Source organism: Chrysemys picta, chromosome 2, assembly GCF_011386835.1.
Source record: "Chrysemys picta bellii isolate R12L10 chromosome 2, ASM1138683v2, whole genome shotgun sequence".
Classification (NCBI taxonomy): domain Eukaryota; kingdom Metazoa; phylum Chordata; order Testudines; family Emydidae; genus Chrysemys; species Chrysemys picta.
In genome coordinates, this window is record NC_088792.1 from 188,046,677 (window position 1) to 188,066,776 (window position 20,100).

General features: G+C 44.4%; 1 protein-coding gene across 9 annotated transcripts in view; it reads right to left on the reverse strand.

Moving 5' to 3' along the window:
* Positions 1-385: 385 nt before the first annotated feature.
* KCNG2 (potassium voltage-gated channel modifier subfamily G member 2) overlaps positions 386-20,100 on the reverse strand; it is an 86,981-nt gene continuing 67,266 nt past the window's right edge. For 8 of the 9 annotated variants that reach the window (XM_005281433.5, XM_005281435.5, XM_065585106.1 and 5 more), the window contains one exon: positions 386-7,223. In XM_005281433.5, the coding sequence (XP_005281490.2) occupies positions 6,408-7,223 (816 nt within the window). In that variant the 3' untranslated portion in view covers positions 386-6,407. The remainder of the gene's footprint in view (positions 7,224-20,100) is intronic. The other variant, XM_008164445.3, reaches the window with a different exon arrangement.

Genomic DNA, 20,100 nt, shown 5'->3' on the forward strand with positions numbered 1-20,100 from the left:
TGCAACTCTTATGGACTGTGGAAAGCACTTACCCATGTTATTCCCATTCAAGTCAAGGGGATTACTTCTGTTATTGCTCAGCAGTGTAACAGTTGCACAGTATAGCTCAAAATGTACTCCTATGGCCAGTTTCTGCCATGCTGAGTCACAAGTCATCTTTTTCTTACTCTGTGACAGGGCCCATTGAAATCAGCGAAACTCTTATGACCAATTGGGTCAAATTCAACCTGACAGTAAATGGGAGCGCCCACTGAAGTCAATGGAAGTCGTACCTGCTTACTACAGGGCTGAAATCAGTGGAATTCCTTGCAGAGTAAGGTACTGTTTGGTGTAAGAGTGTCAGAATTGGGCCGATAATAATCTTTGACACCCATGTACCTTTACCTTGTAATTTTAATTGTGGAGATGAAAAACCAATACGTGGCAATTGAGCATGTCTGCCTTTTTACATTATTTATTTGGCAGCACTCTGTGCTTATCCTAACAGATTAGTAAAGGCCAATCATTTTTTTTAGTATGACTTCAGATCTATTAAAAATCTCTCTCTCTGTACCTATATATAATCAGTGTACACATTATTCTGACAGAAACATTGGCAGCCATGGTGTTAGAATGTCTCCTTGGTTCCGTAGAACATCCAGAGATGACGTGAGAAGAGAGTTAACTAGGAAGCTAGAGATGTGATTCCAAATAGCTGTCTTGTGCTTTGCAGCTGGCAGCTGGGTTCAGGTTAGAGGTGTCCCTGATGGGGTCAGTGGCTTTAATTCAGGAAATGTGGGGTGGGGTGGGGTGGAGTGGGGTGGAGGACCTTGAGCAATGGAGACCATTTCTGGGAGGGAAGTTGAAGCCTCTCATTGTGGCCATCCTCCTTGAGACCACAAAGAGAATAGCAGTATACAGAACAAAGCTGTGAAAGGAACCTTATTCTTATATTTTTACTTTCTTTAAACAAAGGAAATTAAAACACCCCTCTAAAAAAAGTTAATTTTTTTAGAATTTTAGAAGTGGCTGTCTAAAAAACCAGGATCTCTTACATCAGGATAGCACATTTTTAAACTGTGCCAAGGGACTACAGAAAGCCCAGTAATATTTTGAGAGTTTCATTTTAATTTTTTTGTTGACACTTTGCAGCGGAAAGAAAGTACACCTCTACCTCGATATAACGCTGTCCTCGGGAGCCAAAAAATCTTACCGCGTTATAGGTGAAACCACGTTATATCGAACTTGCTTTGATCCACCGGAATGCGCAGCCCCGCCCCCCCCGGAGCACTGCTTTACTGAGTTATATCTGAATTTGTGTTATAGCGGGGAGCGTTATATCAGGGCAGAGGTGTATCAGCGTGACTATTAGCAGCGGCCTAGTGAAAATATTGTTCATGTATATGTAAGGGTAAGTATTAGTGTGAAATATGTGCAGTGTGGGTCTAAGAAGTACGATACACATCTAGAAAAACAGATCGGATTTCTCTAAGTTGCAAAGGACTTCAGAAGCCTGAAATGCCCAGAGTAGATGATAGTGCAGTGAATTTCAGCTGTCAACGTTCCCCCACCCCCTACATTTTTGTGAATTTAGTTCTTGTGAAAGGTACTGGGTTACTTGCTCTGGAGCAGTGAAGTGCTCTTCTTAGGGCTTGTCTACACTGGCTATTTACAGCGCTGTAACTTTCTTGCTCAGGGGTGTGAAAAAACACCCCCCCCTGAGCGCAGCAAGTTTCAGCGCTGTAAAGCACCAGTGTAGACAGTGCAGCAGCACTGGGAGCCGTGCTCCAGCACTGGGAGCTGCGCCCCTTGTGGCGGTGCGCTGCGACAACACAAGCCACGTTAAAGTGCTACCGCGGCAGCGCTTTAGCGTTGCCAGTGTAGACTAACCCTTAGTCATGCTGATGCTGCAGCAGTGCAGATTTCCCCTGGCCTATCCCTTTTTATTGTACCTCAACCCTGATGTGATGGCAATACCGTTATGGGCTAAAGGGTAGTTTGGCCTCCATGGCCAGGAAAGTTTCAGCACTGAGGCTACCAATAACTATGCCTGTTATGATGACTTTGTGATTTTGGTTCCAGTCTGAGACGCTTTAACAGAGACCATCTGCTCATCGTACAGTAACAGCTTTTGGTCACTGCTGACCAGGGCTGCTTTGAACGTGCAGTGGAGAGGTATAGTAAAAGCCTGTGTATCCCGTTTTTCTATAGCATTGTACCATCTGGTCCCTATAAAACTCTGAATTTTGGGGGGTTTTGTTGTCAAACTTCTAGCGCTATGTGTTGAAAATATCAATGCTGCCAACCCCAAACATTCAAATTATCAGTCAACTGACTTAAAAACAAAACAAATTGTAAAACTAATCAATGTGTGGTTCACTTTATTTGCTTTTTGAACCTTTTGAGTTCACATTTTCAAGTCCTTATCTCTGCAGCCATAAGGGATATCGATTTACTTTTGTTTTAGAGATGAAAGCTGAAACTCCTCAAGCTGAGGCTTTAAGGATCACAGAATCATAGACAATTAGGGTTGGAAGAGACCTCAGGAGGTCATCTACTCCAACCCTCTGCTCAAAGCAGGACCAACCCCAACTAAATCATCCCAGCCAGGGCTTTGTCAAACCGGGCCTGAGCAGACATCCTGAGACTCACAATAAGAGCACCAGGGTTTGCAACACTGAAATATTCTTCTAGAAGTATGTGTGCCCTTCAATTAATTTGGAGTACGAGACCTCCTAATGTGTTCATGAAATCAAAATGTCACCATGTAGATGGCAGTGGGAAAGATGGCCTCTATCACAGAGCTTAGCAACTCTGGCCTTTTGTAGAAGAGGTCTTAATGCTTATCTGCAGTCTTTAGGAAAGAACAAGTGACTGTCTAATTATGATTGTGGATCGGAAACATGTAGTACACAAGAAAAACATAGGGATGCCTACTAAGGTGCTCAAAAATTGCAGACGGGGTTAGGAAATAGCCCAGATTCACCAATGGAAACATCTGAGAGTGAAAAGGCTCCCAAAGCACTTGATCAAATGTAATCAGTCTTAGCAGTGATCAGACCTATTGCTGAATAAAAATCATTCTCATATGGGTGTAGTCTGTCTGACATTCAGTGCAACAGAACTTGATAAGGCTTCCAAAATAATTTGTTTAAAGGGTTCCTGCTTTATACTTTCCTGGTTTGTCATCTCAGTATGCAAATTGAACCTTTATTAAAAGCCAAGCTTTATGTAACAGGAGTAATATGTCTTTGCAGTTGTTGATTTATTAGTCAAAAAACTGTGTGCACATTGTAATTTAATTACATGGCTTTTAAAACTACAAGATACTGGCTGTGGTCAGCCAATCCACAATAATTAATATAGCTCCACAATAATACTTTTATGACCTTAAGGTGAAAGGTGCTAGACATGCAAAGTCATTCTTTTTCTACATTATCATTGATCTTAGCATTACAGTGTCCTTAAATACCTATCACCCGGCTGCTAGATACTATGGTGATGGATTCATTAGAAACTGTTAAAACCATATCCTAGTTAATACAGGTTTCTAAGTTGTTGATCTATAAGGGGAGTTCACTACTGCCTATTTGATAAACCTCCAAGAGTGAAGGTTTGTTTTCATTCTGTCAGGAAAAACATGATGTGCTCTTTTTTTTAGAAAGAATCTAATGCTCCTAGATTCATGGACTTTAACAGACACAGTGATAACCTTCATCGTCTCAAGAGACATCTACAAACCCATTGTAAACTAGCCCTTAAGGTTTGTGTGATCACTGTGTCCAGTGTTTAGATTAGATGTATAAACAGCATATGGTGTTCAGAAAATAAAGTAAATACTATGAAATGATTTAGTCTATTGAGTTCAGCTGGAGAATCTGTGAGCTGCTTTAATTTTAAGTTTTGGGACAAGAATACTTTGACACATTCTTCATTGCCTCCATACTGCATGCATTGCCATACAGTACAGCTTGATTTTACATTTAGCAGGCTAGTATGCTGGGCCTTGAAGACTAGCCTTAATAGACTTAACACGTGAAAATCCTGCTCCAGTTTAAAATATCAAATTGTAGCAGTATGTGGCAATTCTCCAGCAGTATGAGGCTTCATTCTAATTCTCCATTGCAAGGCAGTACTCAGACACCTGCGCTCTGGGCAGAAACCATAAGGTTTGTGTGGTGGCTGCTTTACTACTGGCCAATAGTTTTCTTAACTCAAAAAGAGCGATGCTGTGAAGATGCTGGCAGCAGTTGGCAGGCCTGGAACTGGCTCATAGAGGGGCAGGTCAATCTTTTTTCTCCTCCTTTTCTTGTAGGAAGAGGCAGTATATAGCTTTCAATCTATTATTATCCTTCACCTCTCCCTAGGACCCCAAAATTGTTTGGAGGGAGGGGGGCTAATCTCGGTGAAGCTAAACGTATAGGGAAAAAAACCCAGCATGGTATTTCTTTAGATCCCACACTGAGGGGATGTTATTTCCACAGCTTGGATGTGAGGTTCAGCAGGGGCAAGGGAAAGTCTCCCCATAAGATGTGACTGTGCTATATGTCCATAAGGCCCCTTTAAACGGGCTCACTCCTGGGTGGGGCTGAGAGACCACAATTCTCCTCGGAGTCAATGGGAGTGGTAGATACCACTCCCATCTCAACCTCAGACCCAGAGCTGGCACCTATTTGAGAATGGAAGTGGGTGCACTGGTGTTTGCCAGCTCAGCTTTTCATCTTGTTTTTTAAATTAACCATAAACAGGTTTTTCAAATTCCTTGACCCGTTGTTCTGATAATGGCCAATGTTTAAAATGGGCCAGGAAGAGCAAATGACTACTCTCAGCTGTGGGGACATTGGAGCACATGGCACTGCCTCAAAAGGAAAAGAAAAGCCAATGCAACAATACAGAAACAAAACTTCCAGTTTTTATTAAAATAAAACAACCTTTTATGTCTTTCAGTCCATTCCCTTGAGGAATGGCTTACTACAGTCATCTACGAGTGTACGGTTATTCTCGTCTCCATTGGGGAAAAAAACCCCATCTGTAATATAAGAGTATTTGTTCATTTCCTGACAGCAGGGGTGGAACAGAAAAGGGCAGTGTAATGTTCCTACATAAGTAAAGAATGAAGTGGCCATCAATGTTGTTTTCTTAAATGATATCCAGATGTACGCTACACGCTGAACTGAACCAGCTACACAGGGAAGGAGGAGCAGCATGGGGCAGAGAGCTCACAGATGCTCATGATATGAAAACTTTGATTCAGTAAACAAAAAATGGTTGAGTTTTTGTGGCACAGACTTTTTGTTTAAATGTAGTGATCTTTTGGAATGAAAACTAGGGGGAAGGGAGGGATGGACAGTTGTAACCTGGGTCTGAAAAGATCATCTCTTCCCAAGATTATTCCCTAACATGTGGGACAGCTGCTGCTTTGGGGCTTGATCCCCAAAGTCCATGGAAAGTCTCCCATTGACTTAATGGGTTTGGATCAAGCCCTTTGTTTAGAGCTGCAGTCTTCAAAGTACCACTGCAGAAAACTACATAGACATAAGCCTCTGCAACTATTCCCACCCCTACTGGGCAGGTGCTTTTAATTTTTGCTTAAACATTAAACAGTCTTTAAAACACAGGAAGGAGGCGGCTAACAGAGGAACACATTTTTGTTTTTTTTTTTAAGCTATATGCAAATGTGAGCAAAGGAAAACAAGTTGATGTTCAGTATCATTAACTAGGTTGTCCATGTATATTTCTGTCATCAGGGCTAAAGTGCAGAGCCTACTATTGTAGATATGCATGTTTACTAAATAATGCAGAAAGAGCAAGAGCACAAGTCAGACCTGTCAGCAGGCAGCCCAGATTATGGTTCCCAATTTAATAAATAAATAATCGCTATTTATTAAAAGACCAGGGAATAGGGATAAATTTGCCCATCTGCTGGCCCAGGCAGGCCTCTCTCCCCCATCTTTCAACTTTACATTTGAAGATGTACACCCCATGGGGGTGCCACATACATTGAATCCATTGTACATAGGGAATAAGGGCTTGGGGACATTCTTAGCACAGAGTAGGGCCACCAGGAAGCTTATGTACAGTAAATGGCACCCTTATTTCCCCCAGCAATGGGCCCTTAGGATGAACTCTCTCTCCAAGTTTATTTTTTCTTGTTAGTGGACACAGTGGAAACCTGGCTTAAGCAATTGCTCCTTGGGGGCTGCCCAAAATCAGTTGCTTAACGAAAGCGGCCTTCTACGAAAGAGGGAGCAGAACGGTACTCCATGTTGTTTTTAGAGACACTAAAAGTTACTCAAGAAGGACAGTCTCTTATACAGATCTCACTGTATACCCTGATTTATGTTTGTTCCATAGGGTTTTGTTTCAGATATGGAACTCTCTCATTTGCTAGTTCAGTGCTGCTGGCTAAGTCTTTTAGTTGTTTGCGGTCAACACCTCCTCTTGTCTTCCTGGTTCACTGCTGGCTGCTGCCACGCCCCAGCTGCGTCTAGTGGGGAGGAGGTACCCAATCCCTGAGAACTGTCACCATTTGGGGATCTGGTGGTTTCCTCTAGCTGGTGCAACTGTCTGCTTGCATCTCGCTGCTGCTGTTCCTTTAGCTCTGTGTAAGAGCGGGAAAAAGTGTGAAAGATGGAAGTGACCGGAAAAGCCATCAGCAAAATACCACTCAAGATACTGCTCAGGGCTACTACCTGTCCCGGGATGCTCCGAGGTACCATGTCTCCATAGCCTACAGTTGTCATGGAGATTACAGCCCACCAATAGCTGGTGGGAACGCTAGTGAATTCTTGCTTGGCTCCCAGTTCGCTCTCTGCCAAATAAACCAGTGGAGAAAAGAGTGCCATGGCAACACAAAGGAAGAGGAGGAGGAGTCCAAATTCCCTGGTGCAGCGGCGCACAGTGAGTCCGAGTGTCTGCAGTCCCAGTGAATGGCGTGCCAGCCTCATGACATACAGGATGCGGAGAGCCCGCAAGAAGCGTAGAACCAGGCCCACTCGCTCCAAGTACTTGTTTCCTGCTCCACTGCCAGGCTTCCTGTTGCTGTTTTTGGCGGAGACCATATCCACTATCAGAGAGATGTAGAAAGGCAAGATGGCTAAGATGTCGATGATGTTGAGGGGGGTCTTCAGGAAGGCGCACTTGCTTTCTGCCTGAATGGAGCGCAGGAGGAACTCAAAGGAAAACCAAGCAACGCAAACGGTCTCCAACACAAAGATGTCGTAGCACTTCTGAGAACATTCACCCTAACAGGAGGGGGAGAAAACAGAAAGAATAAAAGACAAGGGATTTAGGCAAAGGACCAACAAATAAAGTTTAGTAGTGATTCTTAAAGACACCCTCCACTGTAGTTTAAAACTTATCCAAATCACTGGTAACAGAGAAAATAAATCACAGAAAACGTTTAGAATGGGTAATTGAAAACCAGAATAACTGACGTTAAGACAGAACACTGATGGTTGACAGGTTGCCAATGAAGACTGAGGGCAGGTCTACATTAGAAACTTGCATTGGTGCACCACTGTCGCCCTTCTGGTGAAGGCACTCCAAGCCAGTGGGAGACATCGCTCCCGTTGGCTTAATAACTCCACCGCCGTGAGAGGCGGTACTTATGTTGGTGGGAGAAGCTGTCCCACTGATGTAGTGCTGTCTACACCAGCGCTTAGGTTGGTATAACTACGTTGCTCGGGTGTGTGGTTTATTTACATGCCTGAGCGATGTAGTTATACGAAGTAATTCTGTAGTGGAGATCAAAGCTGAGACTAATGTCCTGATCCTGCAGTGAGCTCTGTGTGATTGCATGGTACTACACCCAGAATATGAAGATGTTGAAAGAATGATGGGTCACACTTTGTATTAAAGTTTCATTTATAAATAGTTCTTATAGAGTTAGATTTTTTAATAAATAATTGACTTCCACTAATCAACACGCTGTTTATAACTGTGGCTTATGACAATCTATAATGCTTTTAAATGACGTGCTTAGAATAGTCTATAACATTATTCACAGGTGTAACATGCTTAACAATTTATTAACCTTCTATAAAAACTACTTGGAACAGTGAGTATTTCTAAAACAAAAAATAAAAATCCCCCTCCCCCAACTCTTTTTTTTTGTGGGGGGGGAGATGTTTTTAGCTATTTACTTACTTATAACTAATCATAACAATTTCCCCTCACACCGTTGGAGGCAGATAATTATTTGAATCCATTCCTTCCACTGCAGACTGGTTTAATGGAAAATGAGCTTTTTATTCACAAAAGCTACAAACAAACTAACCTCCGAGCACTTGAGCAGCAATGAATAATAATAATGATGATTGTCCTTTGATTGCTAATCTCACCTTGCAACTACACTGCCAATTCACAGCTATATTGCTGCTATTAACTTTCATCCCAGTGGTAATCACCTTGAGCAAATAAACAGATACTGATTTACTTAGGATCACAGAACTGTTCTCATATTTAAATATTCATGTTGAAATGTTACTGTTTTACAGCAGCTTTTGGAGGAGTGGAGGGGGCATTTGTTTAGCACCAGTGTAAGACATCTTATTTGTTTGACTTCATGAACTTTTATGTATTAATATAACCACTCCTGTAGTGACAGACGGTATACAATTATCCTCTTCTCTCATTCTATTTTAAATTATATTTTACCTATATTTATCACCCGTTTAAATGCGTCTTTTTGTCCTGAGCGGCGGGGGAACCTCCACTGTGGGGAGGCTAGCCTGCCGGCCCTGCCCTTCTGCCCGAGACCCCGCCCCTCACAGCCCCAAAACCCGCCCCCCCCCAATAACTGGAGGAGCCCTGAGCACTCCTCTCCCCTCCTGACCAGAGGAGCCCTCTCAGGGCCAGCCCTCCCAGCCCCATGCTGGGCTGCTCCAGGGCCCCTCCGGTAGCTGAAGCCCTGAGCCCCCCCACTGGGCCCTGGAGTTCTTATAGTATGTTGGTGGTGGGGAACCTCAAAGAAAAAGGTTGAGAACCCCTCCCCTAGGCCTCTCTGGAGCACAAACCCTGACATTTTATATGATTTTTTACTGCCGCTGGTAGTTGAACATTTTTTTTAAAAATGGAGGGCAGAGGAAGAAGCATCAGCTGTGCAAGCTGGTCCTGACCTTGTCTATGAACATGCTAGGATATTTGTGCAACTAAACAGCTGTGTCCTCACATACACCATATCCCTGTTTAACTGCACAGCTGGCAACTTACAGACATCTTTTACTGTATAGGGCCATGGTCATAACTTTATATCTATGGAGGCCTTTATAATGTCTTCTTCAATTTGATTTTTGTTACCCTTTCTTTTCTCCACACCCCAGTGCAGCAAAGCACATACTCCTCATGGAAGACTAGTTCCAGGCCGGATTCGAAGACTCAACCATCATTAAGAATTATCTATCTTAGGAGAAAAAAATTAAGTGGGAATTTTCACCATTGGTAAGCCTGGGATTTCTTTGTTGTTTTGTCTATTTAGTTTGTAAGTTTTGTAACCCCCATTTCCTTCCCAGGTTACTCAGAAGACAGCACCTCTCACATGCTGCTTGGAAGCCTTATGTCATTAAGGGTAAAGGAGAACCTTGGGACCACAGCTGCAAGGGGGAATTAGATGGGTACCTCTAGTCACCCCTCTGCAGTATTCTTCTTACTCCTATATTTATAGTTGGTGGTGCTGCACAGGGCTACACACTGTATAACATTGGTGGGTGTACCTCATAGAATCATATAATATCAGGGTTGGAAAGGGACCTCAGGAGGTCATCTAGTCCAACCCCCTGCTCAAAGCAGGACCAATCCCCAACTAAATCATCCCAGCCAGGGCTTTATCAAGCCTGATCTTAAAAACCTCTAAGGAAGGAGATTTCACCACCTCCCTAGGTAACCCATTCCAGTGCTTCACCACCCTCCTAGTGAAAAGGTTTTTCCTAATATCCAACCTAAACCTCCCCCACTGCAACTTGAGACCATTACTCCTTGTTCTGTCATCTGGTACCACTGAGAACAGTCTAGATCCATCCTCTTTGGAACCCCCCTTTGAGGTAGCTGAAAGCAGCTATCAAATCCCCACTCATTCTTCTCTTCTGCAGACTAAACAATCCCAGTTCCTTCAGCCTCTCCTCATAAAGCATGTGCTCCAGCCCCCTAATCATTTTTGTTGCCCTCTGCTGGACTCTTTCCAATTTATCCACATCCTTCTTGCAGTGTGGGGCCTAAAACTGGACACAGTACTCCAGATGAGGCCTCACCAATGTCGAATAGAGGGGAATGATCACGTCCCTTGATCTGCTGGCAATGCCCCTACTTATACAGCCCAAAATGCCATTAGCCTTTTTGGCAACAAGGACACACTGTCGACTCATAACCCCTAGGTCCTTTTATGCAGAACTGCTGCCTAGCCATTCGGTAGCGATGCATGGGATTCTTCCATCCTAAGTGCAGGACTCTGCACTTGTCCTTGTTGAACCTCATCAGATTTCTTTTGGCCCAACCCTCCAATTTGTCTAGGTCCCTCTGTATCCTATCCCTACCCTCCAGCGTATCTAGCACTCCTCCCAGTTTAGTGTCATCTGCAAACTTGCTGAGGGTGCAATCCACGCCATCCTCCAGATCGTTAATGAAGATATTGAACAAAACCTCGGTTGCCTCCAGGAACAAAAATATTAATAATGGCTCTCATGCAGACAATAAACACACAAAATAAAACAAATGCAATTTTACTTAAAAGTTATCCTAACAACATACTATAGGAAGTGCAATGGGTTAATGTAGCTTAAGCTCTTGGTGCTGCAAGGGAAAAGCTAATGGCTGCACCTTTTAATAGCAAGCTGCAACATAACCCTAACCAACACTCATGGGCAGCGGGTGGAGCACCCCTTCAAGGAGGCTAGCCCCAGCTCCCCCTCCTTCTACTCCCCCTCGTGGCCGGAGGAGCTCCCAGCCAGCCGAAGTCCCAAGACCCCCTGCCCAGAGTCCCAGGCCAACTGCAGTTGCGCCGTGCCTCCCCTCCCCAGACCCCAGGCCACCCGGACAAAAGCGTGCATCTCTCAGATGCTCCTCCGGAAGAAGCTTTGCTATTCCCCACGCAGGCCCTGGGGCGGCTGAAGAGGCAGTATATGCTACTCAGCTTCCTGGGTTCATCAGTAATCTCCCTGGAGTCCAGGGGCTGAAGCTGACTAGCACATACTGCCTCCTCAGCCACCCTGGAACCTGCATGGGGCATAATAAATCAAAAACTTCCCCCCAAAACCCTGCAACCAGGGGTCCAGCGGCCGCGGCAGTGCCAGGGGAGGCTGAGCCTCCTATGACCTATTATACCCACCGCCCATGCCAACACTTTTATAGATAGATCTACCCTGTCCCTAAGTGAGCACTCTCCCTTACACTTCTAGTGCGGGGCCCTCTCTTGCAGCGGTGTGTTGGGTGAGCAGGACTTCAGGTAGTGGCAGATTAGCCACTGGCCTGCTGGGGCCCGTGCGCAGGGGCCCCAGCCAATTGGGGAACCCTGGAAAAAAATCCACCACCAGGTAGCAGAAGCCCAGAGGTCTGAAGAAGCGCTGGGCAGGCAGGGCAAGCCCCAGCGCCCTGACCCCTCCCCAGCAGAAGTGCCAGGTGGGTGGGGCAGGGGAAGCCCCTGTGCCCGACCCAAGCTGTGACCCCAGAACTGGAGGAGATCTTGCTCCATGCATGGCCTCAGGGCTGGGGGAGCTCTCACTCCTCGCTGCGGTCCTGGGGCCATGGCGGGGGGGACAGAGCTTCTCTAGTCTTGTGGGGAGCACTGGATGTAGATTCAGGAGATGAGTTCAATGCCTGGCACAGAGTTCCTGTGTAGCCCTGTGCAAGTCACTTGGAGCTAGATCCTCACAGCTATTTAGGCACCTAACACCTCTTGATTTGGGCCTAAGTCCCCCCCCCCTGTAAAATCAAGGTAATAATATCTCACAGCTTTTGTCTATTTAGTTTGTAAATTCGAGGTGGCAGGGCCCAGCTCTTACTACTGACCAAAAGAGCTCAGCACACTGGGTAGTCGACGCTTTTGACAATCTGACTGCACATTGTACAGCATCTAGAACAGCCAGGTGTTGCCATAATACAAATAAGTAGTGATGACAAATGGATGTGTCAAATATCATTAAGTCTGACGAAGTTTAAAAACAATGCAACAAATGTTCCATTGGTCGGTCCTGATCAGTTGTGTGTGTGTGTGTGTGTGTGTACGTGCGCACGCATAACTCTCCTTACTTGATAAGATTTGGCTGTCATTTGTTTTTAAGTAAGAGTCCAGTTCAATTGCATTTGGGTTCCAGTTCCAAATACTACTTTAATCCTATTCAGTGAGTTTAGGCCACCTTATTTTCTACATCTGAGCAGCAGCACAAGAGACAGTAACACAAAGGTTGCAAGCAACAATGAAGAATCTTTTTAATCCATCCTTCTGTATGCCTCAGTAAATGCTGGGTCTTGAGCAGCAGTGAAGAGAACTGCGCTCTGTTTCACTGCAGTACGCCCTGAAGTATGAGGATTGATAGCCCTTGTAATTGTCATCCTCACAAGTGTCAGTGCAGATGCTATAGAAACGAGCCAGTTTCTGCTTTGCAGTCTTGCCACAAAAAAAACCTAACTGTAGCACTTGGAATTTACCAAACACCTGCTTCATATAAACATGGCAGGGACTGAGACAATACAGACAGGACTTGTTTCCCATAAGTAGCAGCTGTGCAGCACTATAGCATGTAAATCACCAACAAAACAGAACTCAGCTGGGGCTGAGACTGAGTCCACGCCAAAGACATTTGTGTACAGCTTGTTCAGCTTCCATGGGGAATGCCAGCACACACAATTTGCGCTTTTAGCTGAAAGGAGCTGCGCAAGAGCCATAGGGTGGTCTCACAAAGCAGTGGAATTCTGAAATGTTCAGGGACAGGGCCCCCTTTTAGGCTGTGCTCCTATAATCACACCTCTCCTGGAACTAGTGAACAATTAAAACATGAAGCACTTAACAGCTGGGAGCAGGATTGTAACCCAGGATTTACAGCATCTGGGACAAGATGTGTTCCTGCCACACCTATCCCTTCCTGTCTTTTTTTTTTTTTTTTTAAAGCTTGTCCCAAGGCCCTTTTCTAATACTTGCCATTATCACACTCTCTCTCAAACTCCTTGTTAGCCTCATTTTTAAAATCTGATCCCTTGCAACATTTTTATGCTTGTTCGCCTCCCTCTATTTTATCTCTTCCATTCCCCATCTTTTTAGCTTTGTTTTCTCCCCCATCTTTCCACTTTTTGTTGCTTCTCCTTCATTGCCCCATATTTTTTCTTTAGCTGGTTTCCCCTGCCATGATCTCCAGCCCTATTTTTTTTTTTTTTTTTGTAAAGCTGGTTTCTGTCTTCCCACTTTTTTTCTGAAGCTGGTCTTTCTGATTTTCCTTCTTTCCCCCTTTATCATGTGGTGTAAAGGGTCTTCTGGCTTGCCTCTGGCTGAATTTGCCATCCTGCTGGTTTCCTGCTGCTGCCACTACCTCTGCACCAAAATACTGAAATGCTGTCTCTTTCTGCCTTTGCACAGCACAGAGAGAGCATCTCAGGGTGGCATTGGCAATTCTGTGCCCCTCCCCCACTAAACAAAGGCCCAAGGACAATGATAACATGTCCTCTCCTGGCAGAATTCCTGGCTGATTCAGAACAGGATATGAAAAGTCATTATATACGGGTTAGTTTTAGATGTCTGACACTATTCTGTTGGTGTCCAGAGGCTGGTGCCGGAATGGGAGAAGCTGTTGTGTTCACCAGAATGAATGGACCTTTCACTAGCATGACAAAATTTGCCCCCTGTAGTGTCTATTCAGAGCACCACCAGCTAAGTTTCAAATAAATCTCAGGGGGATCAAAAGTACTGGGAAGTCCCCCGCCTTCATATTGGTATCTTTATTTTCCATTTGCATCCAGCAGCAAAGTGCTGGAGAGTGAGCGAGAGCGAGCAGTGGTTACTGCCAGTGAATTAGAAGTTTGATATTTATTGTAGTCTGTTTCAGTGGAGTCATCCTGCTCACAAATGACCTACAGGCTGAGTCTGAACAGCAACCAAACATTTTGATTGAAAATATTAAATTAGAGCTAGATATTGGCCTAAATTTGCTTTTTTATGCCAAAAAATATAGCCAGTATTGACAAAGATTCTTCAGTCAGAGAACTGCATTAAAAGGGGTCAAACTCACACAGGTTCCCCCAGCCAATGCAGGAAACATTCACGTTCTGCATTTTTATGGCTATCCCTTTTCTTGATCACAATAACTTGTCACTGCTCCTTTCATACTGTTGATAACACTGGGCGTGGGCCTGAAAGATGCTGTGCCCCTCCCAAAAGATGCTGAGTGCACTCAACTCCTACTGGAAACTCCAGTGCAAGGTGAGAGCATGGCATCTTTTGGGATTAGATCATACATAGATTCATAGATTTTAAGGGACCCATATGGTCATCAGTTTGAGGTCCTGCAAAACACAAGCCAGAGAATTTCACCGAGTCCTGCATCAAACTCATAATTTCTGGCTGAGCTAAAGCATCTCTGTTAGAAAGACAGCCAGTCTCAATTTGAAGACCCCAAGAAACAAAGAATCCACTATCTCCTTAGGTAAATTGTTCCAGTGATAAACTGTAGAAAAATCGGCGCTTTATTTCTAGGCTAAATTTATCTAGATTCAGCTTCCAGTCACTGGATCACCACTGTCTGCAGTAATGATCCTTTTGTCGGCTAGACTAAAGAGTTCTTCCGTCTCTCACTGTAGGACAGGTTTTCAAACCATCCTTGAATCATTCTTGTAGATCTTTTCTGACCTCTTTCCAACTTGCTAACATTCATAGGCAGCGGGTAAAACAGGCTAAGCCTCCCTTGCAGTGCAGCCACCGACCTGCCACCTTTGAGAGCACAAACACTTGGACTGTGGTGGCCTCACCTGTGGTCCGTCCCCGAGGTCCCTTCCCGCTTTTCCCCCGTAGTTCCATCCATGCTCCATCTCTTCCCTCCCCTGCTCCGCCCCTCTGCCAAGGCCCCCGCTGCTCCTTGCTGAGTCCCTCCCTGTCTCCACTTCCCCTGTGGCCCCTCACTCACTGCTCGCTGAGTCTTGACTACCTCCTCTCCTCCACCTCCCCTGAGATCCCCACTGCCCACTGCTTGCTGACTTCCTCCACCCCCCCTCGTGACCCCCACACCGCTCAGGGGAGGGGGGGATGGAGGGACTCAGTGGGGGTCATGGAGGAGGGGGTGGAGGAGAGGAGGGACTAAGTGAGTGGCAGAGGTCTCAGGGGAGGGGGTGGAGGGACTCAGGGAGCAGCAGGCAGTTGGGCCTCAGGGGGAGGGGGCAGAGGGACTCAGCGAGCGGTGGGCAGGGGGGAGGAGGAGAGGAAGGACTTGGTGAGCAGCAGGTGGGGGGCTTTAGGGGAGGAGGGTGGAGGAGAAGAGGGACTCGGCAGGTGGGGGGGCCTAGTGTGAGCAGGGCCTGGGGCGGAGCAGGGTGGAGTGTGGGCGGGGCCTCAGGGGAGGAGGCTGAGAGGGGGTGGGGCTATGGTCCAGGTGCCCTCATTACCAGATAATTCTTTAGAAATGACCTGTCCCCCTCATTTACTACTTTGTCCGTTTTTGTGCCATCTGCAAACTTTACCAGCAATGAGTTTACACTTTATTCCAGATCATTGATAAAGATATTGAATAGCACTGAGCCAAGAACTGATCCCTAAAAGACCCCACTACAAATGCCCCTGCTGGATCATAATTCCTCCTTTACATTTACTTTTTGAGACCTATCAATCAGCCAGCTTTTAAATTAATTGAATATGAGCCGCATTTATTTTTAATCAGAGTGTCACATGATACTAAGTCAAATACCTTACACAAATCACAGGGTATGGGTATTACACTTGAGCTGAAAGGTATAAATTCTAGCTCAAGGAGACATACATATTGAGTACATACATAGAGTCCCAGATGGGGCTGGACTCAGGGAGGCCAGCCTGTCCTGCTGCTCGCACCGCTTGGGCTATGGTTCCATTTTTAGCACACTAGCTCAATCAGAGCTAGCGTGGGTATGTTTGGTTCAGCTGGAACTTATACCTCCAGCTTCACTGTAGACATACACCCAAATCATTATTTCATCACAGTTAACTTTGTCAGCCAAACTTGTATCTCATCAAAAAGCAGTATCAACTTTGTTTGACATCATCTTTTTTCCATAAAACCATGTTGTCTGGCACTAATTATTCTGTCATACTTTACTGACTGTATCCTGCATCAGCTTTTTCATGATTGTTGCCTGGGATCAGTATCAAGCTAACTAGCTTATAATTACCTAGGTCATCTAATGTGCCATTTTAAAATAATGGCTCATTAGGTTGCTTCCAGTTCTCTGTTCTGTTGTTAGGCCTTCGATAAATAATAATGGCAATGGCTAAGCTTTTCCTTTAGGTGTTTTTAAAAAATATATTTATTCATTTTTATATTATGCCATTCCCTCTGTCTTGAATTTAAAGGTTTCCAGGGCAGTTCCAAAAGTCTTCAATTTCACACAATTCCATTTCCTTGACCCCACTTATAGCATCCAGAGCAGTTGAAATATAAGTATTTGTAACGTTAAGTGATCTGATGTAATTTGTTTAAGTCTTGCATAGGTATTAATCACTTCATTACTGAAGTCCAGTTACATAGGGACTAGCCAAACACAATCAGCTTCTCTATTCCAGTCCAATCCTCACATTTTCAGATAGTAACATCTCCTGCAGCTCTGAGATGAACATGCCCGTGTGTTTTTTATTTCTTCTTCAAGTAAAGGATAGATTTTACCCTTCAAAGCAAGCCAAAGTCTGAGTGCGAAAATGTCTAATATTTCCTGTGACCTAAATAATGGCACCTAGGGATAGATAGATTATGATACTCTTATTAGCACTGAATAGCACCTGACAGCACTAGCAGTCCCACTGAAGGCAATGCAAACATTTGTGGAGTATGGACAGAGGTGAAAGTAAGCCAGTACGGGCTGGTATGGCGTACCGGCAAGAGCTGGTACACCGTGCTGGACCCGACCGGCTTCCCCAGGCTGCCGATTTAAAGGGTCCGGGGCTCCCTGCAGCGGCTGGAGCCCAGGGCCCTTTAAATCACCTCCCGATCCCCGCTGCCCGAGCCCCGGGGTAGCAGCAGTAGGGCTCCGTCAGAGATTTAAAGGGCCCGGAGCTACGCTGCGGTAGCTAGAGCCCCGGGCCCTTTAAATATCCCCTGAGTCCCGGGGCTCCCAGCCACCTCTGCAGCTGGTAGCTCTGGGGGTAATTTAAAGGCCACAGCTGGAGCCCCGGGGTTTTAAATTTCGATTTAAAGGCCCTGCCTCTTCCGGTTGAGGCCCCGCCCCTGCCCAGGACTCCAGCATACTGGTAAGTCCTTTAACTTACTTTCACCCCTGAGTATGGATCCTACTCAGGTTGAATAAGGGTATTGCAAATTGGCCTTTTGTACTTTTTAAACTGTGGATGCAGATGAAGGAGACATTGGCATTGGATTTCTTCAAAGACTCCTTGTGGGACCTTGGGTAAGTCACCTGCCTTTGTGCTTCAGTTTCCCATCTCCCCAGTGAGAATAAGCCCCGCCCCCCCAAAGCACTACTTTACCATGTTATATCCGAATTCGTGTTATATCAGGTCGCGTTATATCGGGGTAGAGGTATATGATGGATGATTATTACAGAGCACTTTATCTACAAAGTGCTTTACCAACATTAGCTATTTACTCCTCACATCATTTTCTATCCATAAGCAGCCTGCTCCAAAACTGCAGAAGTGACTCTCTCTGAAAATGGCTCACCAGGGAGATCCATGAGTGCAGTGCTATTTGGATAAGTTGGTGTCTTCCAGCCATCTTGAGTCCCTGGCAGTGGAGCGTAGAACAGTGGCGAGACAGGCCACTTCTGCTGTACCAGTGCTTTGTGGGACAGAAGTGAGAGGACTCTTAGCACCAACTCTGTTTCCCTAGGGATCAGATGCATCCACACTGGTGATCAGTGGAGTTAATGGTGATAGACACTGTAACATTGACAGCTGGAGGTGGAAGCCCACTACAGAATGGGATGACCAGGAAACCAAAAGACAGACATGAAAGAAAGCGTAATACAGGTATTTTTTACATGTGAAGGGCTGAATCATTGTGATGATTCACAGAAAAACACAACTCCCACTACTGTTTTCAAAAGACATAATCACAACTCCCTGCACCTTGCCATGAAAAATCTGGCCATTGGTATTGTAATACGTGCAGATTCTGTGGGGTTCAAACAAAAGAACCTCACCACAGAGTTTGGAAACAATGTTAAGGTTTTGGATGTACAGCCTAGAGATTGCCTGGGTTGTAGAATGTTGTTTGTGACCCGTAGAATACAGCCCTCACTTCCGTGACTGCTTTTAAACATGATTGAGTAATTCACACTGGAACTTTCACAGCGAACTTCTCTGATTGTCAGGTGTGGAGAAGGGAGACCACATCAAGATGATACAAGCATAAAATTCTTTGATTAGAATTTGTAAAGATTTTATATGATGCATCTTATACAATCTGAGATGCCTCATTTGACAGAAGAAAAAGAAATCTGTGCTCTCCCTCAGTAACCACGCTGGTCAGACCAGACAAATCAGAAATGTCAGTTTTGTGTGCACGTGCACCTGAACAGCAACCAAAAATACAACTTGTTATTTATTACTTGTATTACCGTAATACCCAGAGGCCAGGGCCCCATTGAACTCGGCTCTATACAAACATATCAGAGCGATAGGCTCTGCCACAGAAAGTTCACAATCTACATGTAAGACTATAGACAACAGATGGCTAAACCAAACAGATAGGGGAAGCCCAAAGGAAATAATAAAACAAACTTTTGTCTAGGTCTGAGGAACAGAAACGCTGGGATTTAAAGGATGCTGTCAATGAGCTTCAGGCCCATAAATTGGAGTTTATGTAAGTTTTACAGAAACATAATATGAACAAAAATATTGTCATGAACTTTATAAAAAATGAGCACTTGTTAAATTAAAATATTCATCTGGACTGTGAGCAATAACCTCACTGAGCAAGCACATCAGAACTAGAAAATGAAAGTGACTCTGACCAGTCAGTTTCATTGTCACAGCAATTAGAGATGGAAGAGACAGAACTGGTCATTTGGTCCCTTCCCTGTTTCCAGCTAGTATAGGACTGAATTGTCCAAGGCAAGTGAAATACAAAAAGCAAACTAACAACCTGAATGGTAACACGTATATTAAAACTGAACCATTATTTCATCTGAAAGAATATTTTGTTATTACAGCTCAGTGTTATTGTACTCAGATATCTCAGTGATGAATGTGCTATACAGCTGGGATTTTCAAACAAGACAAGGGAATTGAATTAAGTCTAAAATCCCACTCGACATGCCTAGTCACTGTAGACAATATTTGTAATATGGGTAAAGGTATTTTTTTTAAATGTGAGTGTTAGGTTCACTGTGTCTCAACTTCTAAAACATGCTGTTTGATAAAGAAATGAATAAAATGAACGGCATTTTTATTAAGACACCCATTAATGAAAGCACAGCACCAAGGTATCACAAAGAGATGCTGATCTAATAGTGATGAATAAAATGGGATTTAATGCAGCTGGGAGCCAAGGAAAAACAGTTGTATATCAGAGAGAGAGAGAGAGATTAATAGAGGGCCTCATAAAGAGTTTGAAGTGGAGTGTTCCCTTGAGATAGAAAATGCCAAGGGTAATTGCTATTTCATCTTTCTACATTATTTTTCATTAAAACAAATAAAGGGTTTAACCTAAAAATGACAGGAGCTCTAGACCTAAAATAGCCTAACATAGTGAGGCTCATGAGACAATCTAATACTATTTGTGCAACAAATACTTGGCCTTTCTGACATTCAACGGTCCTGAATAGTTCTAATTCTGACCCATTTAAAGTACAGCAGAATATAGCTTAGAAGTCTAAACAATACAACAACAGTTGTTATACAGGAACTGCCTTAACATCTGAAATTAATTTTTTGTTGGGTACCTTTTGTGAAATAAGGTTTCCGGTCACACATTATTTGACTCACATTCACAAAATACATCTATT